The 26,753-nt window shown below is 38.1% G+C and overlaps 1 protein-coding gene across 1 annotated transcript; it reads left to right on the top strand.

The window, feature by feature from the left end:
- The first annotated feature begins 3,862 nt into the window (after positions 1 to 3,862).
- CSTA (cystatin A) lies at positions 3,863 to 14,806 on the top strand. The gene is made up of 3 exons (XM_055315837.1): positions 3,863 to 4,045; positions 11,784 to 11,885; positions 14,561 to 14,806. The coding sequence occupies exons 1-3, from the start codon at positions 3,980 to 3,982 to the stop codon at positions 14,687 to 14,689; spliced, it is 297 nt and encodes a 98-aa protein (XP_055171812.1). The 5' UTR covers positions 3,863 to 3,979; the 3' UTR covers positions 14,690 to 14,806.
- Positions 14,807 to 26,753: the final 11,947 nt, after the last annotated feature.

The raw sequence follows: 26,753 nt of genomic DNA, 5'->3' as shown, positions 1-26,753 counted from the left end.
TTTCTCAAGCCAAGATTCCAGCCAACACCCAGACCACAGAGTCACAGCTTTCTCCCCAAAAGGCCTGGACAAGGAAAAATCTTTCATGAGAATAGAGCACTCCTTCTGAAAGGAATTGTGGGAGATACACAACTCCCTCTTCTCTATGCTTAGCCACACTACTCTGGTTGAAGCAAAGAGCTTCTGCTCTTTGCCCCTCCCCACTTCCTCTCACCCTGGCCTCTAGGCCCCAGGGGAGCTCTGAGAAACCTTGATAGTCCCTTGAGGGCAATTTGAAAACCACTGCAGTAGCTCTGGGGAGGAAAGATTGACAAAACTGAGTTTGAGAAAGTAGCCATTTGCCCTGCATTTGGAGTTGGAGTAGAGCAGTGAGAGATTCTAGTTACATGAGTGTGGATGGTACTGGATGCTTTGGGGTCTGCTAAAAGAATAAAAATTTTCACCTGTTTTCCATGACCTATCTTCAATCAATCTTACCTCTTACTTTCCCCCTCACCATGAATATAATGAGGAGTAGTAACTTTGCCCTCCTTTTGGGCACGTACTTCAAATGGGGTTTTTACAACCATTTTTAAGGAAACATGCTGATGCAGTGGTAGCTGAGACTCTAATGGAAAATATTAGAGGAAGCAGTATAAAAGCAGGACCAAAAGGGACACCTGCGTGGCTCAGTGGTTGAGCATCTGCCTTCAGCTCAGGGCGCGATCCCAGGGTCTGGGGATCCAGTCCTGCTTCTCCCTCTGCCTATGCCTCTCTCTGTGTGTCTCTCATAAATAAATAAATAAAATCTTAAAAAAAAAAAAAAAGCAAGACCAAGAGATACATAAACAAGGTGTTTAAAAGGTAGTGCTTCTTTACCTCAGCTTGTTTTGGATGTACCTACATACAATAAAGTCTACCCATTTTAAGTGTACAATTTCATGAATTTTGGTAATTGTATATCATTGCATAACCACGACCACAATATAGATGCAGAATAGTTCCATCTCCTGAAACATTTCCTGTGCCCCTTTGCAGTAGTTCCTTTCTCCTACCCCAGCCAGAGCAACCTCTGATCTGTTTTTGTAGCTATAATTTTGCCTTTTCTAGGGTTTCATATAAATGGAATGATATAGTACATAGTCTTTTGTGTTTGACTTCTTCTACTTGACTTCTTTTCACTTTGAGCTATTTTTAACCTATATTACCTATATTATTAAATATATTACTATTTTGTTCTTTTTTATTGTTGAGTAGTACTCTATAGTACGGATATACAATTGTTTAATCTATTTACCAGTTGATTGACATCTGGGTCACTTTCAGTTTGGGGCTGTTATGAATAATGCAGCTATGAACACTTGTACACAAGTCTTTTTGTGGGCACATGTTTTCACTTCTCTTGGGTAAATACCTAGGAGTGGAAATGATGGGGTGTATATATAGTAAGTGAGTGAATATTTACCCAGTCACGGGTGGAAACATAACTAGGGAAGTCCAGAGCCCAGAGCCTGTGTCAAAAGCTGTAGATAAGCTACAATCCTCAGTATTTTCATGATTCAAGAGTCCTAAGCCAACAACAAAATAAGACCTACTTTGGAGCCTGTATAACCTGTGTAGCCCAGTAGAGTACCACCCCATAGGAAAGCCCACAACCCAGCTTCCCACAAGGGAAACCTCCCATAAAGATCATTCCTGTGGAAGATGAGCTCATCATATAAAACATACAAGAATGTCCAGTTCCATTAAGATAGCCAGAACTATTGATACCAAAAACAATATCCAATAGAGCAATCTTAAAGGTATTTAAAAATGTGCATTTAATTAATTAGTTAACATTAGTTAACTAGTTAATTAGTTAACATTCATTGTTCTTTTTTTTATATTCATTGTTCTGCTTTTCTTTTCTGCACATCCTTGTATGTGACTCTTCCATACTACCTTGAGAAGAGCTAGAATATTACAGTAGAAATTCAGAGACAAAAGTAGTTTGCTTTAGGTCAGTTTTTGCTTCTAAAATAAATTTTTGAGAATCAACAGGGAATATCCAAGAGTAACAGTCATAGACTCTAAAAAGAGAACAGAAGATATGCTGCTTACCCTATGCCTAACCACTGAGGAGATTAGATAAGTATTACCTGAACTAGTTGGTAAACAGAGAGGCAGAAATGGACTGTGGCCTTGAAAAAAAGTTGAAGGCCTGGATATGAGAGGACCTGACTTAGAAAGGTCACAGGAAGATGTCAAGGATTATCTGTGCCAGAGCTAAGTGCTAAGATGATTATGGCCTCTTAAGTGAGCACTATGTCATTCACAGTTGCTATTTTTCTCAGTACATGCATGAGGGCATTCCATGGACATCCATCTGCATAGCACTCCTTAGATTATCCAGTAAGACACCTACCTACCTCCAAATATTTGTCAAGCACCTGCCAAACTTTATCAAGAATAAAGTACCTTTCTAATATATAATTTATAAAATATATTACATATTAGTTAATTATAATATGAAAGTATTAATGTAGAATATAATAATATAAAACAGTCTCCAAAATATATTGTTGGGGATAAAGCAAAGTATATAATAGGTTATGTGGTAGGATACCATTTGTACCATTTATAGAAGAAAAGTATATACACACATATGTATGTATGTAGTTAAGTATTTATATATTTGTACATGTAAAGAATATCTCTAAAAGATACAGAGGTTCATGACAGTAGTCTCTAGAGAATAAAAGGGTGGCTATGGAATTGAGTGGGTGAAGAATTCCTTATATTATAAACTCTTATAAATAAATAAATAAACTCTTTTGTTCCTTTTGAACATTTTTATCGTGTGTCATATACTCCAAAAATTGAATAAAATAATGCAGATAAATATTCACATAAAACAGCAATTTTGCTTTTAGATAATTTCCCTGCAGAAGCCATCACACATGTACAAAAGGAAAAAAATGCAATATTATTGATAAGGGTAAAAAAACTAGAAATAATTCAAATCTTTATCAGTAGGGGAATGAGTATATAAAATGTGGAATAGCATATAGTGGTTAGAATAGATGATAGATAAATATATCATAGGATAACTTTAAAGGAAATCAATTAGATTGATCTATCTGTGTTTCAACTTAAAAATATGTTGAGCAGAAAAAAGTATATAGAGAGTATGTGTTTAGCATACAACTTAAGTAAATTTTTAAAAACACATTAAGTAAATATATAAAGTGGGCTAAAGGGATTCCAAACCCACAGTGAATTTTACCTCTGTGGAGGGCAAAGTTAGGGGGAAGTGGGAATGAGAGGCTAGTAACATTATATTTCTTAAAAAACAACTACTAAAAGAAAAAGAAAAAAGGGAAGTAGGTATGATAAAACGTTAAAAGTTTTACATCTGGGTGATAGAAATATAGGTGCTTCTTGTTTTATTCTTTGCATTTTTCTGCAGTTCTAGAAATGTAAAAGAAGAAGGAAGGAAGGAAGGAAAAAGAAAAAGGAAAATACAAATATCCAACCAAAGTTCTCCAGAAAGACCCTTTTACTTTCTTTATAAAGTCAAGTAAACTCTAAACAATCGGCCTTGATGTTATTAATAAATATACCTTTAAAGTATAAAATTTTGTATTGGAGGTTTTAAAGCATTGGGAAACTCTGGTTGTGGCTCCAGATTTCATTCCTCAGATGTAACAGGATGAAACCATTGTCAAAGAGAATGCAGAGAAGTCTGACTCCCCGCAACGACGTTGCTCCCTGGATACACCCATTTGTATCCAACCCTCATTCTCCCAAACCCCTAATGGCATATTCTGTTGAGGAAGCACCATGGCTTGCTTCAAGACATATTCATTTTCCTTGTGCCTTTTTGCTCTTTGTGAAAAAGAAAACTTTCTGGAGGCGGAGCTTGTTTGAGCAACAACACCCTCTTTAAAAACCAGAGTCTCCAGCTTACTGGATCACTTCAGTTCCAGCATCCTGCCTAGCAAAGAAGCAATTAGCCAAAATGATGCCTGGAGGCTTAACCGAAGCCAAACCTGCCACTCCAGAAGTCCAGGAGATTGCTAATGAGGTGAGTTGATGTCTCTCATGAAAAGGATTGATCCAATATCTTGGTTCCTAGGTGGGCCGTCTTAAGTGTGTGGGTGACCTTGAAAACCAGAACACTGGGAAATGTGTGGTTTTGTTCAGCCTTCCCTACAACTAAAAACTTTTTCAGATGAAACCACTAATAATCCTATGAGAGTGATCTTGAGCAAGTAACATCCCTTCTCTGAGCCTCAGTTTCCCCATTAATAAAAGAATTTATATTGGGTCATCTTTATAGGCTTACAATGTATGATTCTAGGATTACTAATTCAGTTTCTGTTGAAGCTTCTAATCTTACCAAATTGAGCCAACATGTAATTAAAGTCTAAAGTTGTTAACAATATGACGAACTAGACTTCACACGCTCTGCAGGGAGATTTTTTTTTTTTAATGGGTTAAAGGAAGAACAATATTGCAAAGACAATCCACTTACACACTTCCTGCCAATTTGCCTAATAGAAAATATTTCAGTCTCTTCATATTTAGAAGATGATTAAACTAGTAGGAAAGAGGAGTGGCATAGTCTATGGTGATTCCAAAATTGATTATGGTGAAAACAGAACTCAATGTTTTTAGTAAGTTGATATATTTTTCTAAGTGTTGTTTCACTAGCTATCATCTATATGATAAAATTTTATTATACTGCATATTTTATGAAAAGAAAATATATATAAGTTACTATTTTAGGTTTTTAAATTGTTCCCCTATTTTCTTGTATCGTTCCTTGTTTTTTTCTCCGTGAAACTTCATGCTATGACTCTGGCCAACAAGATCAACTTCTTGTGTAAGTGAAAGAGATAGGATCTCTATGTTAGGGCTCTGGAGTGCTCCCCAGAGATTGGATGCCTGGAATTCTACATTCTTTGGGGATAAATCTTTCCCTTTCAAGAGTTCTTTTAAAAAACATATACTTTGTAGCTTTTCTTTCTTTAATGGGTAATATTGAGTCATTAATACCTTTATTTGAGTTCCTGTATCAGGTCAGTTTTCTCAAACGTCAATGTACACATAAATTACCTGAGGGCCTTGTTCAAATGCAGATATGGTACGGTGGGCCTGAGAGCCTGCATTTCTAACCAGCTCCCAGGAGATGTTTATGCTGCTGTCCATGACCTTGTGGCCTACAGGACTGGAGATACATGATATTCTAGAGGCCTATGGGAGATGGGCTTTCTAAAAGCAGAGCACAGAGGGTGCTTGGTGGTGCAACTGGTTGAGCCTCTGACTCTTGGTTTCAGCTCAGGTCATGTCAGGCTCTGAGCTCAGCACACAGTCTGCTTAAGTGTCTCTCCCTCTCCTTTTAAAGCCCTTCCCCTTGCTCTCTCTCTCTCTAAAATAAATAGATAAATCTTTGATAAATAAATAAATAAATAAATAAATAAATAAATAAATAAAAGAGCACTGCAAAAAAATTCTCAATTCTACTTATGAAATGAAGATCACCTTCTTGCTCTGCTGATCTCAGTGCTGTAAGAACTACATAAGGTGATGTGCATAACAATGACTTGAAAACAAGAAAGAAATATGCATAGGTGAGGCATCACAGGTATTTGCTTCAAATCTTGCTTCACCCGTGACCCTGGAAACTCCCCCTGAGACTCTCTAGGGACCAGAGTTGTAAGGGAAATGGGGAAATAACTGAGATTTCATTTATAGAGAGTGTGCAGAAAATTTTAATGACTTTTAAAAAGCCTATCTTCATTAGAAGAATAATTTTTCTTTTAATAAGAAGCTATAAGAAGGTCTTGCATTGTTAAAAAAAATCCATCTGTGAGCCACATCTTAAATTATGAAACTAATTTGAAAATGTGTTTCTTCCTGCTTACCTCAGGCCCCAGCCCTGCCAAGGAGGTAGAATGAGAGCTTGGTATTAACAATAGGTACAGGGCAGACCCGGTGGCCCTGCGGTTGAGCACCGCCTTCGGCCTGGGGTGTGATCCTGGAGACCCAGGATCGAGTCCCATGTCAGGCTCCCTGCATGGAGCCTGCTTCTCCCTCTGCCTGTGTTTCTGCCTCTCTCTCTCTCTCTCTCTCTCTCTCTCTCATGAATAAATAAATAAAATCTTAAAACAAAAAACAAAAAACAATAGCTACATCACCTGGGAAAGGTGCTTTGAAGTTTCAAAAGCCCTGTCTTCCATGCGACCTCTCCCTTGATCTTCATAACCCCTGGAGCAGGGAAGGAAATCATCATGTCCATTTCTCACATAAGATTTCAAACTGAGATTCAAAGAGTTTAATATCTGCCTAGTTAAGAAGCTAGACTATCTTCAGATTTTTGACCTTCTTGCCTTTTCCACTGTACAGTGGCAGGAACATAGAGAAGCATGAGGGTTGAGGGAATACATGGTATGGCAAGTTGCCTTATCTGTGCAAGCAGTAAGCCTCAGATTTAAATCAATTTGAGAAATGAATATCAGCAAATCATTTCTTGAGTATCTCTAAGGTGTCCAGCATTGTGCTAAATGTTGTAGAAGATGCATAAGGACTTTAAGACATGGCCCCTGCCCTCAAGGGATTTACAGTCCATTTAGAGAAGTCAAGATAACTGGAACATAAAAATAAAACAATCTCTAGTTAGGAACATTTTTTTTTTAGGAACATTTTTTAAATCATAGGTCTGTAACCAGGAAGGACATTAGAGATTGCCCATCAAAGCTCCTAACTTTCAGGTGAATAATTACTGTGTAGTAATTCAGCTCCTGGGGTATTAAGTTCCCAGTTATCATTTGGCACCGCTCTCACAGGAAAACCTTAGGGAACAATTCCCAATTACGTATTAGAAGGCAGAGGAATGATCAGTTTAGGAAGCACTTACCTATCAATGATAAAGTTTATCTCCCCACAAATAACCCCAAGAGGCAGGTATTACCAAAACCACCTTTAGGTGAAGAAATATAATCAATACCTCCAAGATTATAGAATTAGGTGCCCAGTCAGAGCCAGGCAAATAAGTAGGTGTTGGTAGTTATACATTTAGTATGATCTGAGGTGGTCCTAAGGAAGACCACCACTACCTGTCATTTACCTTGTAATTTTATCTCTTTGATTTTTTTTATGTATTCAAACTTTTTAAAATCACCTGTTAAAATGCAGGTATCAAAAATAAATAAATAAATAAATAAATAAATAAATAAATAAATAAATAAATAAAACAATGCAGGTATTCTTAGAGGACATGAAGTTTATCAGCTTTCCCTGTCCTTAATAGAGAGCTTCTTAGTGGAATGCCAACTGAAGGAAAAACTCCATTTGGGAGAGAAGGAAAGGAAAAGGGAGGCCATCTCATAGAGAGGGGAAAGTAACAAAGATAAAATAAGAACTGCAGGTTTAAGGAATTTGGTGTCAAAAAGAAAGGGATGTTGGATGAGGTCAGAAAGAGAAGAAAATCAATCAAAGAGCTTGGGGTTGAGAAGACTTGAATATTTCTGAAGGAAGAAAAAAAGGAGTATCCCCATCCTGAAGATAATAGACACTGAAGGATAATTGTGTATCATGTATCACTAAAGGATGTAAATGGTACTTAGGTCCCAAGTACATATGGAAAAAACTCTCCTTTCCCAGGATTCTCTGTATTAGTTGAGGGCCCCTGCTATCCTTTTCTATCCTCTTTCCTTTGTGGGAAGGCAAAGTGTCATGAAGAAAAACAGTCCTGCTTTCTTCATTCAGAAAACATTATGTACAGAGTACTGTGTGAATTGCTGTAGGGACAGAAGGGACACCAAGATGATTCTTGCCTTCAGAGACATTTACAAAATAGAAGATAAGAGATACGCTCAAGGAAATAAAGAGCTATACTTGGCCTGAGAATTGGAGTGAGAATTCTGACTATGTTTATGTGCAGGAAAGAACTGTTATTTCAATAATTATTTTTAGAATAAGGTCTATTATTATGCATGTGCAGGTATATACACAACACACACACACACACACACACACACACACCTAAGTCAAACCTAATTGCTGAATGCCATTCCTGGCAAACACACAGACCATAACACTATACAAACACCTCCTCTGCATACCATCAAGGACACCACACCTTGGAGCTTAGCATGTCACAGCTGTCACTCACCCACCCATTTGTGTTCTCCTGTCCAACCACAGCCTCTTCATCAGTCACATCTCCACTGCGCCACACCCAGAGAACCTGCCATCCAGCTGCATCACAATCTTTCAGGCACTTATGCTCCTGTCTTCATCATCAGAATATGCCTAGGTCTACTTGAGCACTCATCCAGCCGGGACCCATGATGGGTGGCTTCATGAACTCTTCCACCCCTGATTGCTGTTGACCCCATGCAATTCTCGCATTGCAGTCCTCAATTAGAGATCACTCCCACTGTCACCACTTCCTCTTCAGCTTCTGCTCCAGGTTCAGAGAACTTTGCTTAAGGAAGTTGTAGAACCACAGAAACTCACTCAATAGAAATCTATGAATTCATGCCAGCAAACAACCCCAACAGGAGCCTCGGGCTACCAGAACATCCTTTCAGTCACATCCTATTGGCCCTTCTCTAGAAACCCCAGAGAAGTGGACCTGGACCTCCTCTCTCCTTGGTTTCTCAGTCCCTCCCATCCCCATGGCCCCTCCAGCCAGTATCTCAGGTCCTTCTCTTAAAAGACTGAAGTCATCTGGTATAAGAACACTCCCAATTTCCTTATGCCCTGCTGGATCTCATTCTTCCTCCAGTCCAAGACTCTTGCCTTTCCTCTCTTATGTGGGGTGCCATCATTTCTTGCATATCAGGTGCCCCATACATGCCCCTTCCTTCAAAACATAGATGACATATGTCTGTAAGTCACTTATCAGCTCTACTCTACTTTCATGCTATATGCAAACTCTCCTTCCTTACTTTGTAAAACATCCCAAAGTATGCTGAACTCATGTTGCCACTATCACCTTTCTACCCATTCTTCTCTATATTATGCATAGCATGGGACACCTGGGTGGCTCAGTGGTTAAGCGTCTGCCTTCCAGCTCAGGGCGTGATGCTGGAGTCCTGGGGATCGAGTCCCACATCGGGCTCCCCACGTGGAGCCTGCTTCTCCTTCTGCCTATGTCTCTGTTTCTCTCTCTGTGTGTGTCTCTCATGAATAAATAAATAAAATCCTTAAAAAAATAAATTACACATAGCCCAGTGTTTCTGCAGAATGATTATAGACGGGGAAAGTGCCTAGGTGTTGGGTGCAGCGTGGCTCAAATCTTCAGATCCCAGAGAACTAACAACTCACCAAGATTCATGCTCTGCAACAATAAAAATATCTTGAACAGCTTTAGGGTAATTGTGCCAGTTGCTCCTCTCTGGTAACATCCTTTCTCCGGCTGGGGTCCAAGTGACAAACCCACACTGTTTCTTCCAGCGTCTCAGCCACTACCATGCATGACAGACTGAGGAAGGTGAATGCCAACTGTGTTCAGCTCAAGGTCTGTCTGTGTACCACCAGGTCCCAGACCACCACTCCCAGCTGGCCTCCATCCTCCCAGCACCCATCCCTGGGCAGGGGTAGGGGTGTTCAACACCAAGCTACCTTCTGAAAATCCACTGACCATCTCCTTCCTATTATGCCTCCTTACTTGCCCCTCAGCTTAGACCTCATCACCCCAGATTCATAGCACCCAACACTAGAAGAACACCAAACTGTTTCACTGGGAAAAGAGAACAAGGCAAGGGGTAATAAGTACAATAAACCTGAAATCATGGCACACAGTCTAACAAGTGCCAGTGCACTTACCAAAACAAACTAGAACTTTGGAAATCAGCTCTCTTATGGAAAATTCTGGACTTGTGGACTGCACAGATGCAGGAGAAAGGTTACAAATTTTGATCTATTTTTTAGGACAGTTAGAAATAAAAGTTTCTGATATTTGGTAAAAAACAAAACCAAACTACCATCACCAAAAGACTGGAAACCAGAAGGAATACAGGTCATTGCAACGGATAAATCAGATACTTACACTATCAGACAAGGGATTGAAAATCTTAGGTTACTGTAATTAATAATTTTTCAGCCTTCAGCAGTCATGTTCTCCTCACAGCCTCAGGTCCCTCATTTGTGAAATGAGATTTGAATAGACAATTTTGGGTTTGGAGATTAACCCTTTCCAACTCAGCTCCTAACTTAACTGGTACCCAGTGTTGGCTCAGAGGGATTAGACAGGGGAAGCAATAGGACAGTAAGGCTACTCTCCTTACTCGATTTCTCTCTGCATTTCTGTCTACCTTTTCCTCCTCTCCTGCACCCTACCTCTTCCCATTTGGGTTTTTCCCCCCCTCATGATTTGTCTCCTTCCTTTCTCCACTTTGAAGCTTCATTTTCCATCTCACTTTCCATCTTCATTTTCCACCTCAAGAAAGCAATATCACACTCTTCTCGTCCATTCTGAAGGTCACAGGAGAAATGGATAGTGGTCCATGAGGTGCTACATCCTCTAAAGTGGTCTGAGAACTCAAAGAGTTGAAAAATGTTTACATCTTTGAAAACCAGCTCTGGTACACCAACCAAAGCACCAATAGAAAAGGATTCAGTATATCTGTCTACTGATGGGAAGGACTGAATGGCCTTGGGAGAACCCAGATGCACGAGAGGCCCACCTGAAGCACGTAAAAATGCTTTAGTTAAGGGAAGGGAGGCAATTTCCCAATAAACAAGATACATCGAACATACACATCTACTTTCTTTTAGATGACAGAAAAAGGTTAGAAGAGAAAGGCCACAAAACCACAAATAGGAAGAGAACAGGAGATAGGCAAACACCACCTCAGAGATACTAACCAAACCTTGGAAGACAGAAAAACCAATGAATGATGGAAAATGACTGGGCCACCTAGACGGAGCCCAGCCACAGAAGGGAAAGATGAGCCAGCAGCAAGTGGATTCGTGGTGCAGAATTTCGAAGTGGCTCAGCACTAGCAATGCCAGAAACATATGAAGATGAGAGTGAGGCATAGGGCTAACACCAGGAGAACCAAGGGCAGATCTGTATGAGGAGCAACAAGGCCGCCCCCAGATCCTTCCCTTTCACTATCTTCCAAGCTGTATTCTTATCTTAACAAAGTGAGTGAGTCAGAGAGAACATAGTGGACACTAGCATATCAGGCTCAGCCGAGGGAGGGATGAAGGACTGATACTGAAAACCAGTAGATTTAGTAAAATTTCATAGATTGCATTTGAGACTCTCCACTCCCTTGTCATGCTTGGTTTGGGTAAACTGGCACCAAAGCTTATAATCCCTCTGTGGTAGACAGACTGGTGGCCAACAACCCAATCCCTGAATCCTGTAAACGTGTTATCCTCCATGGCAAAGGAAATTGCAGACGTGATTGAAAGGTCTTGAGATACCCTATATTATTTTTGCAACTTTGAGTCTGAAATTATTTCCAAATAAAAAATGTGGAAGCGAAGTAGTAATTATTGCTCTCCCTCCCATTTTTATTAAAACTTATTATCAGAGCTTTACTAGTGAAAACATTACCATATTGCCAAATTACCATGCTGAGTTGATGTAAATGCAGCCTAAAGCAGAAAAAAATTAACATTTTAGTTAGCCCATGTAATTTTTTTGAAGATAGATGGTTTCTTTTCCTTGAAATACCAAAAATACCTCTCGTTACCATGTTCAAGGACCTTTAGAAACACAAGGTTCCCGGACTTGTAAATCACACAAATGGAGTCCCATATAGCTTTAGTAACGTGTTTCCTCTTTTTCTCTTCTTAAGGTTAAACCTCAGCTTGAAGAAAAAACAAATGAGACTTACCAAGAATTTGAAGCCGTAGAGTATAAAACTCAAGTGGTGGCTGGAATAAATTACTACATTAAGGTTAGAGTTCAACATCCTTGATGAGTTCACCTTGGCACTAAAAGATATGGGATTTTTCACTTGGTGTGATGCTTCCTGTCGCCCCTACCATTTTTGTCCCTTCCCGTTGTCCTAAATGAAGGTGCTTACCTAGCATGAAATTGAGAGTGGTAGTAGACTCTCAAATTTGGTAGATGATGGTATATTTATACCATCTGTTTCCTATGAATTTAGAAAGCTCTCTTATGTTGACTCCTTTCAAATGACAATTACAATTTACAAATTACGTTTGTCAAAAATCGTATAGAAAGAGATTTCATGACAGTTCCAAGCATGCTTAGTTTGTGGCCATAGCGCTTTTTGTGTAAAGTGAGAGAAGATCTCAGTTGCCCACAGGCTTGGAGCTGAGCCAGATGCTCCACTCAAAGCTTTATGATTCTATGTGTCTAAACTAGATGAATTTTAGGAATGACTTAAATACATTTAAGGTGGGAAAATAGTTGAAACCACTTTTGTCTTTTACATAAGCATTTTGATTAACACAATTTAAACAATTTTTGCAATTCAAGTAAGTGGATTCAATTTGTGACACTGAAGGTATAGTTTAAAACAGTGGAACATTTAAGGTAATTTAGAATTTAATTCATAGCTACATCAACAAATTAAGTGGAGCACATGAATGAGATCCCGCCTTATCCTCAGAAAGCAATGACACAATCATTTCCTCCTTTCTCAATCTGCTTTCTTCACAGCTAAAAAAGAATGTTTTCCACTTAAAAATGATTTTGTTCAAAGACAAGAAACATTGCATCAAAATTGGAATCATTGTTTTAATAATTTACAATTAGACCAAGTTCATAAATTTCACAAATTAACCAGCTCACATATTTCCTAAAAAGCTCACTAAGAAACTTGAAAATTTCATTCCTTAAGACCACTTGCCTGGTTAACTTTCTCATACTGGATTACAACTGCTGACTCCAGTCCCCTCATTACTTCCTGCCATCTAGCTGTTGATCTCTGCTCTGAACTGTTCTCTACATGTAAGGTCTTTCTGGTGATGAGACCTTCTGTGTTCTTTCTCAAGTATCTATCAAGAGGCAGGTGGTGGAATGGAAGGGCTGCAGCCTGTGGTGTCAGGTAGTTCTGGGTTTGATCCCCTGTTCAATTTGTGCCACTAGTCAGTGCCTGTGTGATCACAGCCCTTCATCTTCTCTGAGCCTCAAGGCCCTTATCTGGGCAATGCAGATAAGAACCTACTTTGCCAGATGTGTGGAATAAATAAGCTAGAAATTTACTGAGCACTTACAACGTGCCAGGCAGGCTCTGTTCTTAGGACTGGGCATGTATTATCTCTTTGAATCCACTCAACAAATCTATGAGCTAAGTGTGATGATTTCCCTTGTGTTACTGATGAGAAAATGGAGCCCCAGAGAGATGGAGCAACTAACAAATATCATACAGTTGTAAGAGCAGAGGCAGGATTTGAAGCCAGGTGGTCTGATGCTGAACTACTGGCTGTGCTGCTTCTAATAATGTATGCAAAGGCTGATGTCCTGTTCTAAGTACAGAATAAATGCTTTTAAAAGTTTACACAGTAGGGGAATCTGAGTGGCTCAGTTGGTGGAGCATCTAACTCTTGATCTCAGCCTGGGTCTTGATCTTAGGTTATAAGTTCAGGCCTCACGTTGGGCTCCATGCTGGGTGTGGAGCCTACATGAAAAAAAAAATGGCTACACCATAGAGTGAAAATAACATTGATATTGGAGTCTAGATGTGGGTTTTGATTCTGTCACCTATTAACTGAGAGACTTATGGAAATTTACTTAATCTCTACTAATTACACAGATGCTTTCTGCATCTGTAAAACTGTAATGGTTCTACCTTTGTTCAGGCCCATAGTAAGAAGTATATAAAATGTTCATCATAGCCTACAAATCGTAGTAAACATTTGATAAATGGTATTTGTTAATAAGGAAGGGACATCAGAATGTAAACAAATATTATTCTACGACAAAACTTTTATTGTACCAACCAAAAATGAAAGTTTAAATTCTTATCATGATTATCTAGGTCCTAGATTCATGCCCACACTACCATTTCAATTTTCATACCATGACTTCCCAGCAAGAACCCTTCACTTTATAGGGACACCAGACTGTCCATCCTCTGGTTCCTGCACAGTCTTATCAGTGGGCATTTATAATGTAGGTTCTAATAGAGATATGGGAACAAACATCCCAAATTTTCTAGGACAATTCTGATTTTCCTCCTCCCTTCTCAAACCATGTAGCAAATAAAGTGTCCCAATTTGGAAGTCAGAAAACAGAATCAACAAAGAAACTGTCCTTTGTTCTCTTGCATTGTGCATCTTTGAAAATGAAATGCACCTTCATTTGTACCCAAAGTAGGAAATAATAAGAAAAAAAGAAAAGAAAAGAAAAGAAAAGAAAAAAAGAAAAGAAAGAAAAGAAAAGAAAAGAAAAAAAAAGAAAAAGGGCTTATGCCTCTTGCCATGCCTTTAGCCTGCCCTTTATCATAAAATAAGGTGATAGATTTATGAAAATCAAGAGTCTAAGAAATACTGTTCTTGAAAACCTTATTTCAGTGAGTCTTTAAGTCTGAGAATGTTTTACATGGCAAAGTTGCATTTGAATGAATCTCTTTTTAATTTTTTTCTTTTTCTTCTCTTTTAGGTGCGGGTAGGTGATAATAGTTATATTCACCTAAAAATATTCAAAGGCCTTCCTGGACAAAATCCAACTTTGACACTTACTGGTTACCAGACTGACAAAAGCAAGGATGATGAGCTCACAGGCTTTTAGCAGCATGTTCCAAAAGTGGTCTGATATTTTCTACTGGCTATTGATTAATGTTCCCTGCTAATAAATGTAACAACAAGAAAGCATTCCTTTTCAAATAAATTGATTTCTTCAACTATTTCTCTTTTGTGTTAAATAGTATTTACCTTTTCTTTCTCAAAGTCAATGTTATTGCTTTAGAGTAGAAATTCCATACAAATCAATGTCAGCTGGAAATCTTATAGAACTTAGGCCCAATGCAACTTGCTGAAGAATAAGACCACTACCACCACCACCACCACCACCACCACCACCATTCCCACCATAGGCAGGCTAAGAATCTTAGCAATCACAGGGCACAATATTCCATCCCTAGCCTCAGATTTTAAAATTAAATCAGTTATTTTATGAAATATATTTATATATTATATATTTATATTTTGAAATAATCTCACAAATAAGTTGCAAAAATACTTTTTTCCAGACATTTGAGAATGAGTTACCTACAGTGTGCCCCATCACCCATCAATACTTTAGTTTGCATTTCCTACTAACAAGCATTTTCTCCCGAATAACTGAAATGCAACTATCAAAATCAAGAAAGTAACACTGATACATATGCTAACATCTAATCCCCAGACAACATTCGTTTCCCCAGTCATCCCCAAAATGTCCTTTATTGCTAAAAGTTCCAGTCCAAAACCAAGTGTTCCATTTAATTGCCATTTTTCTCTTTTCTGAAACCTCTATTAAGATATAATTTATATACCATATAATTCATCCAATTAAAGTATACGATTCAAAAGTTTTTAGTAGATTTAAAAATGTGTGCAACCATCACAGAGACAATTTTAGAACATTTTCATCACTTCAAAAAGAAACCCCATACCTTTTAGCTATCATCCCCCCATCCTCCTCCACACTTCACCCCTAGTTTATTTACTGTCTGTTTCTATAGACCTGCCTATTCTAGACATTTCATAAGTTTTAAATCACAAGTGGGTTTCTGCAACTGGCTTCTTCCACTTAATAAAATGTTTTGGAGATTCATCTATCTTGTAGCATGTGCCAATGTTTTATTTATTTTGTGGTCAAATAATATTTACTTTATGGATATACTACATTTTGTTCATCCACTTATCAGTTGATGGATATTTGAGTTGCTTTTACCTTTTTCGCTATTTTGGACAATGTACAAACATTTGCACACTTTGTTTTGTCCATACATATGTTTTCATGTCTCTTGGGTGTATACCTAAGACTAACTTGCTATTTCATATGGCAACTCTATATGTTTAATTGTTCAAGGAACTTACGGCCTGTTTTCCAAAGTAGCTGCATCATTTTACATTCCCACCAGCAGTGTAGGAGAGTTTGGATTTCTTCACATCCTACAACACTTGCTATTATCTGCCCTTTTGAGTCTAGGCATCATAATGGTATGAAGTGGTATCGTATTATGGTTCTGATGTGCATTTCCCTGATGACAAATGATGTCAAGTAGCTCTTCATGATCTTATTATCTATTTGCATATCTTCCTTGGAGAAATGTCTATTCAGATCCTTTGCCCATTTTTTAATCAGGCTATTTGTCTTTATTATTGAGTTGTAAGGTTTCTTTCTTTCTTTCTTTCTTTCTTTCTTTCTTTTTTTTTTTTGAGTTGTAAGATTTCTTTGCATATTCTGGATATAGTCTTATCAAAGATATGCTTTGTAAATATTTTCTCCCATTCTGTGGCTCTTTTTTACTTTTTGATACTGTCCTTTAAGTGTCAAAGTTTTTAATTTTAATGAAATGCAAATTATGTTTTTTTCCGTTTAAGTTATTGTGCTTTTGGTGTCAGATCTAAGGATCCTTTACCAAATCCAAGCACATGATCTACTTCTCTGTTTTCTTCTAAGAATTGTATAGTTTTAATATTTACCCTTAGGTGTTTGATTCCTTTTGAGTTAATTTTTTATTAATGAGTTAATTTTTCTTAGTTAATTTTTATAAGTAGTATGAGGTAAGGATCCAACCTGATTCTTTTGTAAATGGCTATCTAGTTGTTCCACCACCATTTGTTGAAAAGTCTATTCATTTCCATATTGAATGGTCTTGGCATCCTTGTAGAAACATCACAGGCACATAAATTCATTTTCTGGATCCTCAATTCTATTCTATTAGTCTACATGTCTTTCTTTATGCCAATACCACACTTTTCTTGATGACTGTTGCTTTGTAGTAAGTTTTGAAATCAGCAAGTGTGAATCCTCCAATTTTCTTCTTTTTAAAGAATGTTTTGGTTCTTCTGGACCCTTTGAAAGTCTGTATGAATTGTAGAAACAGCTAATAAATTTCTACAAAGAAGGCAGCTAGGATTCTAATAGGGATTATGTTGAATCTGTAGGTCAATTTGTGGAGTAATGCCGTTTTAACAATATTAAATCTTCCAATCCATGAATATGGGATGTTTCCTCAAATATTTACATTTTCTGTAATTTCTTTTGATAATGTTTTATAGTTTTCAGGGCATGAGTTTTGCACTTATTTGTTAAACTTATATCTAAGTATTTTATTCTTATGGATGCTATTGTAAATGAAATTTTTTCCTTAATTTTATTTTGGCTTATTAATTGCATGTGTATAGAAATGCAATCAATTTTAGTATATTGGTCTTATATTCTTCAATCTTGCTGAAATTGTTTATTGGTAGATTTCTTAGGATTTTCCTTTACAACAAGATCATATCATCTGCAAAGAAAGATGGTTTTACTTCTTCCTTTCCAGTCTGAATATCTTTTATTTTGTCCTTAATTACTGTCTAGAACCTCTGTTATAAAGTTAAATAGAAGTGGTGAGAGTGTATATTGTTGTCTTGTTCCTGATCTTAGAGGGAAAGTATCCAGTCATTCACTATTTAGTATGATGTTAGCTGTGGGATTTTTGTAGATGCTCTTTATCAAGTTGATGACATTTTCTTTTAGTTTTTCTTTTTTAGTTATGAAAAGCTATTATATTTTGTCAAATGCTTTTTTTTCTGCATCTTTTAAGATGTTCATGTGGTTTTGCCTTTTATTCTTTCACTATAGAGTTTAACATTAATTGATTTTTGAATGTTAAACCAATTTCACATTCCTAGAATTAATCTCATGTGGTTATAGTGTATAATTTTTTTTCATGTGCTAGATTTGCTAGCATTTTGTTGAAGACTTTTGTATCTATACTCATGAGAGATATTGATCTATAGTTTTCTTGTGATGTCTTGGTTTTGGTATTTATGTGATACTGGTCTCCTAGAATGAGTTGAAAAGTTTTCTCTCTTCTACTTTTTGGAAGAGTTTTTTGTAGAATTGGTATTAAATCTTTTTTAAATGTTTGGTAGAATTCAGTAGTGAAGCTATCTGGGCCTGGGCTTTTCTTTATAGGAAGTTTTTGATTACTGATTTAATCTCTTCACTTGTTATAGGTGTATTTAGATTGACTCCTCTTGAGTTGGTTTTGGTATTGTCTTTCTAAAAATTTATTCATTTCATCTATATTATCTAATTTATTGGCATATAATTGTTCATAGTATTCCTTCCTTGGACCTACCTAATGGATTTTGGACTGAATTGTTAGGAAGGAGAAGTAAGGAAGAAGTACAAGAAAGAGGAAGGAGAAAGAAGGGAAAAGAGGAAATTTGTTTTAAAGATGCCCAAAATAATGTCTCCCTCTGTTCTGGACTCTGTTCATCACGCTACTAGTGCCACTTATCAGTCCCTCTGTTCCCAAATAATAATAGTATGTATTAGGTGCTTATTATATACCACATAGTGTTCTAAAGACTTTACACATATAACTCATTAATTCCCATAACAACCTCATGAGATAAATATTGTTATTATCCTCTCTCTATGGAAGACTGAGTGTAGAGAGGTTAAGTTACTGCCCAGAGCCTCATGGCTAGTTAATAAAGTGAAGATATAATCCCAGGCTATTTGCCTCCAGGACCAATGCTCTTAATCCCTACACTCAGAATTCATTTGCTTATGTATTCTGTTCCCCGTAGGACATAAGGGAGAGCTTGAAATAGTTATAGTTTATATATGTGTGTGTGTATATATATATATACATATATATACATGTAGTTTATATGTGTGTGTGTATATGTATATACATATACATATATATATACATGTATATATATGTTGAAAAATTAAACTATTCTTCTTAAAAACAATTTTAACGTGAAAGATAATTTTTTTAAAGGGAGTGACTTATTGCATTTCCCCCAATCAAGTTTGAAATGGAATCTGGGAGCAAGAATTTGTACTCTAGGGATCCTTGGGTGGTACAGTGGTTTGGCGCTGCCTTTGGCCCAGGGCACGATCCTGGAGACCCGGGATCGAATCCCACATGGGATGGAGCCTGCTTCTCCCTATGCCTGTGTCTCTGCCTCTCTCTCTCTGTGACTATCATAAATAAATAAATTTAAAAAAAATAAAAAAAAAAGAATTTGTACTCTATTGCAAAAACTGTTTTGTCTAACCCCCAAGAGAGAAACTGAGAGAAACCACTGCTAGATCCTTCATAATAAAGAAACTGTCCTGTTCATCTGCCTTCAGCTCCTAGCACATAGATATTAAGTTCAATCAATGAACTAGTATTAATGCCATAGGGCTCTTAGGTAACAGAGAATACCAGAAATGATCCCATTGGCCTAATAATAAGAATCCTTTTCTGAACAATGCAAACATGGACACACGAACATCTATAGCTATAAACTCAAAGCAGCTGGTCAAGCATATACAAAACTTTAATCATATTGATTAGATTTATTTATACATTATCCTGATTTTGGTATAGAAGTCTGAATATACCACAGATTTAAAAAACTAATCTAATAAGGGGCATATAGAACATACGCAAAGACAATTATAGCACTTCACTGTCAGAAATAAAAGACTTGAATAAATGGATCAACATAACCTGTCACTGGTTAAGTAGACTTCATGTTAGCGAGAACATGGTAACAAACAGGAATAAATAGTAAAGAAGACCAAGTAATGTGTGCAGTGATTCTCAATCGTCCCTGCATATTAGAATCATTTAATTTATAAATTTTTTTTTAAAGTACCAAGTGGGGGGCATCTGGGTGGTTTGGTTGGTTAAGTGTCTGCCTTTGGTTCAGGCTATGATCCCAAAGTCCCAGAATGGAACTCTTGGAATGGAGCCCAGAGTCTGGCTCCCTGCTTAGTGGGGAGTCTGCTTCTCCCTCTCTCTGCCCCTCGCCCTGCTTATGCTCTCTCTCTCTCTCTCTCTGTCAGCCTCCTCTCTCTCAAATAAATGAATAAAATCTTTAAAATTAAAGTCCCAAGTCGGGCCCCATGCAGACTAATTGAATAAGAATCTGAAATAAAGGGATCCCTGGGTGGCGCAGCGGTTTGGCGCCCGCCTTTGGCCCGGGGCGCGATCCTGGAGACCCGGGATGGAGTCCCACATCGGGCTTCCGGTACATGGAGCCTGCTTCTCCCTCTGCCTGTGTCTCTGCCTCTCTCTCTGTGTGACTATCATAAATAAATAAAAATTAAAAAAAAAAAGAATCTGAAATAAAGTCCAGATGATTCTAATGTCAGCCAGGGTCGAGCAATAGAGTGATATAAAGGAAAAAAGAAAAAGGTTTAATATTTGCCCCAATAGAATTGGAAATATATTTCAAAGCTTAAAATTTATCACAAAACTTTTGATAGTACATTAAAAACAGAATAGATATGTAGGGTAAATCCTGACAGTAATAATGTCCCTCCCACCCCGCTGAAGTTTCCTGATAGTAATTGCTGAAGGGCTGCAGGGTGTCTTGAAATCATTGTAAGAACCCCAAATGCTGGTCCAGCCACATTGGTTATTGACAGGCTGAGACCAGCCAAAACAAGATGATGAAAACAAAAAAATAGATGTCAGAAAATGTGACCCAAATCTGTTCAGTCTGGGTAAAACAAAAAGTGTGAAGGTAATTTTTCATTTACTAAAAGTTGTTGAAAAATTACACTGTTACTGAAGATTTACACTATGTTGAAACATTAAACTATTCTTTTGAAAAACAATTTTAACGTGAAAGATATTTTTTAAAGGGAGTGACTTAACTGCATTTCCCCCCCATCAAATTTGAAATGGAACCCGGGAGCAAGAATTTGTACTCTACTGCAAAAATGGTTTTGTCTAATCCCCAAGAGAGAAACTGAGAGAATGTACTTGTCTTACAAGGGTGAAAGACTCAACCCCAGCTGTCAGGCCCTCCCAAATTCTCTGCCACAGACTGTTTATAAACGACCGGTATTGGGCCAAGTGACAACTCAGAGGTAGTGATTCTGGTCAGGGTTGTAGTCAATGCCTTCTCTGTTCCGGCTTGGGAAACCGATTTCTTCACTTACCGGAGGGAGCGAATCTATCATTTTCTGCCTGGTTTCTTATTTTAGGAAAGAACTAAAGACTCATCCTGGATCCTGGAGGCTTCTGAGTCTTCCCTTGCTAGAATTTGGTTCAGATGCAGTGGGGAGTTTCTCCCGAGGAACTATCCAAGCACATACATAGTACTTTAAATGACAGTATGAGGAAGTACTGAATGAGGAAAAAATGTCCTAATGTCAATGGATAGTTTAAACAGGGAGATATCACTTGGCCACCTGACTCAGTGGGAACATGCTTGATGGACTCCTTTGGTTCAAGAGAGTTTATTTTATGAAATGCGGATTTATCATAAAGATGCATCTGCTTAGAAATCTAGGAAATGTCAAATAACCAGCCTTGTGAAGGGGGACCGACCCATACAGAACAGGGTCTCGCAGCTGGAGACCCAAGAACCAGAATCCAAGGCAGCTCTAAGAACCTGAGGAACTATGATGTGGGTTTACTCTAGAGCTGTATTAATGGGCTCAGCTATGCCCCAAGGAGCTGTGTGGTCTGCATCTCTGTCTCTGTCCACTTTTGTGCCAGCTACAACTGACCTTCTTTCTTCTGTGTATTTTCTCTGCTCATGGTGTGTGTCCTCACGGCTCCTTTCTCAGAACAATGGACCACCCTGGCTCCTACTGTACCTCAACACCACTTACTTCCCTTCAAGCTTCCCCTTCCACTGCTAACTACATCATTTCCTCAGTATTGCTCAGTTCAAAGCCTTGAAGAACTAGATTATCTAGATCATCTTCTTGGCCCAGGACATGTCCTAAAACACGGACCAACATCTAGCAGTTCCTGGTCAGTTGCCCAGCCCTGGTTGAACCAGCATAGTGTAATATGGGCTACTAAGGGGTGCTCTTTCAGTAGGAGCTCTGGCCCAGAGTCTTCCCTAGGAAGGGCTGTGGTGTGGCTGATATCTGATCCACATGACGAACATATGGATGGAGGGATGGATGGATGGATGGGTGAGTGGATGGTTGGACGGATAGACAGGAATATTATGTCCTTAGAGAAGTGGGGCAAGGTTGATGGGGGCGGGGGGAGGAGGATTTAATGCAGGTTTAACAACTGAGAAAAAAAAAACACAAAAAAAAATCCTCTGTATTTATTGCAATATATATATATATATATATTTAAATTTTTATTTATTTATGATAGTCACACACAGAGAGAGAGAGAGGCAGAGATACAGGCAGAGGGAGAAGCAGGCTCCATGCACCGGGAGCCCGATGTGGGATTCGATCCCGGGTCTCCAGGATCGCACCCTGGGCCAAAGGCAGGCGCCAAACCGCTGCGCCACCCAGGGATCCCCGCAATATATTTTTTTAAATGATTGTATTTGAGAGATAGTAAAAGAGCAGGAGTGGGGGCAGGCAGAGGAAAGGGACAAGCAGACTCCCCCACTAAGCAGGGAGCTTGTAGTGGGGCTCAATCCCAGGACCCTGTTTGTTGCAATATTGGAATGAGATCTGAACCAAGTCCCTAGGAGCCAAGTATTGAACTGATTGAACTAGCTCTTTTTTTTTTTTTTTTTTTTTTTTTTAACTAGCTCTTAATGCCAAGTCATTCCTTTTAGAGAAAAAGGATGAGTTCCCCCCGGATTCTTTCATACACTTCTGACCTGGTTTAGGGCCTAGTCTTTCCTAGCGTTTGCCTATTAGAATCTCCCAAACTTCATCTCCCCAATATAGCAATCATGTAAAATACTTAGAATGGTAACTAATTTGTAGTAAGCAATGAACAAATGAGCTATTAGTATACTGTTCGTTCATTGAACATACCACTTATGGGCTGCATTTAGCTCCATGTAACAGAATCCTAAACATAGAGGTTTACCCAAATAAATGAACCACTCCTATTACATCCTTGAATGCTTAAATTAAAAATCCCTGCCCTCACTTAATAACAACTTTGGGGACACAGCCCAGGGCTGGTATGGCAAATCACAATGCCATCAAGGATCCAGTCTCCTTTCTGTTCAGCCATCAACATGTGGCTTTTATCTTCGTGTTCACCACCATGTGAGCAAATAGTTCTCACCCTTGTTCTAGCAATCCTAACCACACTCCAGGGAGAAAGAAGGACAATACCCGTATCAGGAAAGTTTCCCCAAAATGCACCAAGTCTCCTGTTTATATCTCACTGTCAAAAACTACCTCACTGTTATCTGGGGCTGCAAGGGAAGCTGGGCACAATGCTACTGTAGACAAAATCAGGATTCTATTGTTCAGGAAGAGGAAAACAGATATGGGGTAGAAAACTAGCAGTATCTCAGGCTTAACTATTGTAAGCACTGAGGACTCCACAGTGCCAGCCCTCAAAACCTAGTGGGTTAGACGTAAACCACCAATTGAACAGGATGATAAAGATCATGAGAGGTGTTTATCATGAGGACACATAAGGACATCTAATTTGTATTTGAGAAGTCAGGAAAAGCTCGCTAAAGGAAACGATAGCTGAGACATGAAGCAAGGGTAGGAGTTGGCCAGGGAAGAGTACATGTACTGAAGTTCAGAGGTAACACTGGGCCTTTTCTGGAAACCTGAATGGTTTCCTACTAGTGGGGAATAGAGTACATTGCAGAGAGTGAGGTTGGAGGTAAGCAGGAGCCAGAGCACAAAGGATTTCAAAAAGTTTTAAGAACCTGGTACTTATCCTTCAGAAGCCACTGAGGAATTTTAAGCAGAGCAGGAGTCAAATTTTGTCTACATTTTTAAAATTAGAAAAAAAATAATAAAATAAAATAAAATTAGAGTGGAAAACCCACTCCATCAACTGCAACTATAGTTCAGTGGATTTGCTGTCCTTTCTTCATGCATCAAGAGATCCACAAATTCACCTAACTTAAGTCTTCTTCCCTTTTATAGGGATTACCCTCAGCAGGCCACTGCATTCAGAAGCTGGGAGCTATCTTTGCTTAAACCTTACTAACATTTTGTTTCCTCCCCAAAATAATGCTGTGGGGTAAATTAGGCTTCTCCTAAAAACATTGCCCCCTATCAGGAGTGATCACTTTTTGGCTATATTCTACAATGTACATGCTCAACTATGTACGTGGTTTTTTTTTGTTTTGTTTTTTGTTTAGGGACAATCAAGGCTTAACTATCAGGTTAAGTACACACAGAAATCATGAGCAACGAAGTAATCTCTAACCTTTGATTAGCTTACATAACTTTGGGCAGAATATTCATTTTTTTTTTTTTTTGATTTGCAGTGAGACTACATGTTGGACTAATCTCCCAGTTTACAAGTTATCCCTGGATGGTCTTAAATAGGTAGCATGGCACAGAAGCAAGGACTACTGCAGTCACACTGGGTACATTACCACGCCATTTCCTAGACTGGTTATCTTTGAAGGACAACTGGAGGAAGGGAATGACTGGAGGGCCTGGTTAGCTCAGTTGATAGAGCAGTATGGCTCTCAATCTTGGGGTTTTAAGTTTGAGCCCATGTTGGGTATAGAGATTACTTTAAAAGACACACACAGAGAATGAATTAATAGAAAACTTGCTTTTATTACTGCACTTATTTGGTATATATTTAAACTGGCTTTTCAAAGACAAGGGCATTATCATGTTCTCTTAACCAGCTGAAATCAGTCATTTGCCACTCACTTTCCACTCCTCATTCCAGATTCCCTTTTTGGCATATAGCTTTATCATCTTTTAGCATACTACATAATTTACTTTACTATTGTGTTTCTCTTTACTACATAGAAGTTCTTTAAGAGCAGGGACTTTTTATCTGCTTTTGTTCAGTGATGTATTAGTATTGGCTAATAGTGCCTAGAATACATGAGACACTCAAGTACTCATTAAAGATTGGTGTTTCTTCTTTGGCTATCTTCTGTCCTGCCAAGGAAAAGCCAAACTTACCTTTGAACTTTTGCATTCTGCTTCTTCTCCCTCTCTCCCTGACTGAAGCCTACCTATCTTTCAAGCCAACAAAATCAACAATTATTGAGGCAGCAAGAATATGCAAGATATGGTTTCAGGAGGCAAATTAACTTTCAAGAACATTATGCCATCCCTTTTTCTTCATATTTGAGGCTTTAAATGCCATTCATCACAAACTAAACATATTAATATTCATTATACTAAAAGTCACTGATTGCTATTGATTGCACATTTTTCATGTTACATTGGGATGATTCAGACATCCTAACCAACATAATTGGATTAGATATTATTTTAGCAGACCTGAAATTCTGGAAAAGCTGTTATGAATCCTTTCAAAGAATTCTCAATTCCCTCCTAAGCATCAGGAAAATCTTTATGCATTGAGTCTTATTTTTTTATTGAGTACTTTCAATTGAAAAGACACATGAAAGAAAAATAAATAAAACAACTTTCTGTCAGGCACCACTCGCTTTAAGCCCTATAGAAAACCTTTTTTACTGCTGGCCTAAAGAAATTTTTCCTTTTTAAGATTAGATTATAATTTCCACAAAAGTAGGTTTTATCAATATCCCCAATAACTTAGCATCTGACCCACAGTAAGTGCTCAAAAGATCTGTTGAAAGAATGGTATTTTATACTTTTACTGCTCACTTCTAAATGCATAACCTGATAAGGGTCTACATACCGAACACATAGGCCTACCTATGACCCAGTTGGTCAATCTAACTGTGCCAGAACCAGGTGGGTTGTTTAAATCCTCAATGGTAGGCAGAATCCTAATATGGCTCTCTAAGATGGCCCACTCAAATCCCTTAGACTGTGAATATGAGACATTACATCTGTGATGTTACCTTACCTGGCAAAAGGGATTTGCAGATATAATTAAGGCTATAATCATTTGAGTTAAACAAAAGACTGTCATGGCAGGCTTAAACTAATCACACAGACCCTTTGAAAGCAGTATTTGTCTGGTTTATGGCAGAAAAGGAAATCAGATTCCAAGAATGAGAAGAATTCAATACGCTGTTGCTAGCTAGAAGGAGGGGCCCATATGCCAAAAAGTGTGGGTAGCTTCTAGTTTAGAGTGGCCTATGATACCAAGAAAGGAAATGGGAACATCAGTCCTACAACCAAAAGGATCTGAATCCTGCCAACAAATGGAATGAGCCAAGAAACACACTAATTCTATAGAGGTGCTAGACAAGAGCCAGTCTGGCTGACTTGATTTCAGCCTGAGACCCTAAGCAGAGAACCTAGTCTTGGACTTCTGGTCTACAGAACAGTAAAACAATAAACAGGTGTGATTTTAAGCTGCTAAACTGTGGCAATATGTCAAGCAGCAATAGAAACTAATATGGTCATTCTGTACTAGAAAGTGTTTTCTCTGCAATTACCAAATTCTGCAATGATAGGGGTTTTTTACTGACTCATTTGAATACTACTAGTATGCAAGCCTTCCTCTGCCTTTCCCAAATTCATTTTACTGTTTTCCTTTCATTGTCCATGGAAATTCCACCCCAAATTAGTTTTTGCATATGAAAACAAGATAAGGTACCAAGAGAAAGTTTCTTTGGACAGTATGCAGCTTATAATATTGCCCTCTTACTTGTTAAGAGCAATAAATGCCACAAAGATAAATAAAAGGATAAAATCAATCATGACCAAAAACGGTCCACATTCTTGCCAAATTTGTAAAAATCAAAAAGATATAATAAAAATCAGATCAGATACTGAAACTATATTCAAATTCTCTTATAAGAACTTATCTCAA

The sequence above is a fragment of the Nyctereutes procyonoides genome, unplaced genomic scaffold (assembly GCF_905146905.1).
Source record: "Nyctereutes procyonoides isolate TBG_1078 unplaced genomic scaffold, NYPRO_anot_genome, whole genome shotgun sequence".
Classification (NCBI taxonomy): Eukaryota; Metazoa; Chordata; class Mammalia; order Carnivora; family Canidae; genus Nyctereutes; species Nyctereutes procyonoides.
The sequence above is the reverse complement of the archived record's forward strand: the minus strand, read 5'-3'. Positions and strand labels throughout refer to the sequence as shown.

Bases quoted from the DNA above. Each gene is read 5' to 3' on its own strand.
- CSTA (XM_055315837.1), top strand. From the start codon at position 3,980: ATGATGCCTGGAGGCTTAACCGAAGCCAAACCTGCCACTCCAGAAGTC. The intron at 4,046-11,783 runs GTGAGTTGATGT...TCTCTTCTTAAG, and splicing joins TCCAGGAGATTGCTAATGAG to GTTAAACCTCAGCTTGAAGA. The intron at 11,886-14,560 runs GTTAGAGTTCAA...CTTCTCTTTTAG, and splicing joins GAATAAATTACTACATTAAG to GTGCGGGTAGGTGATAATAG.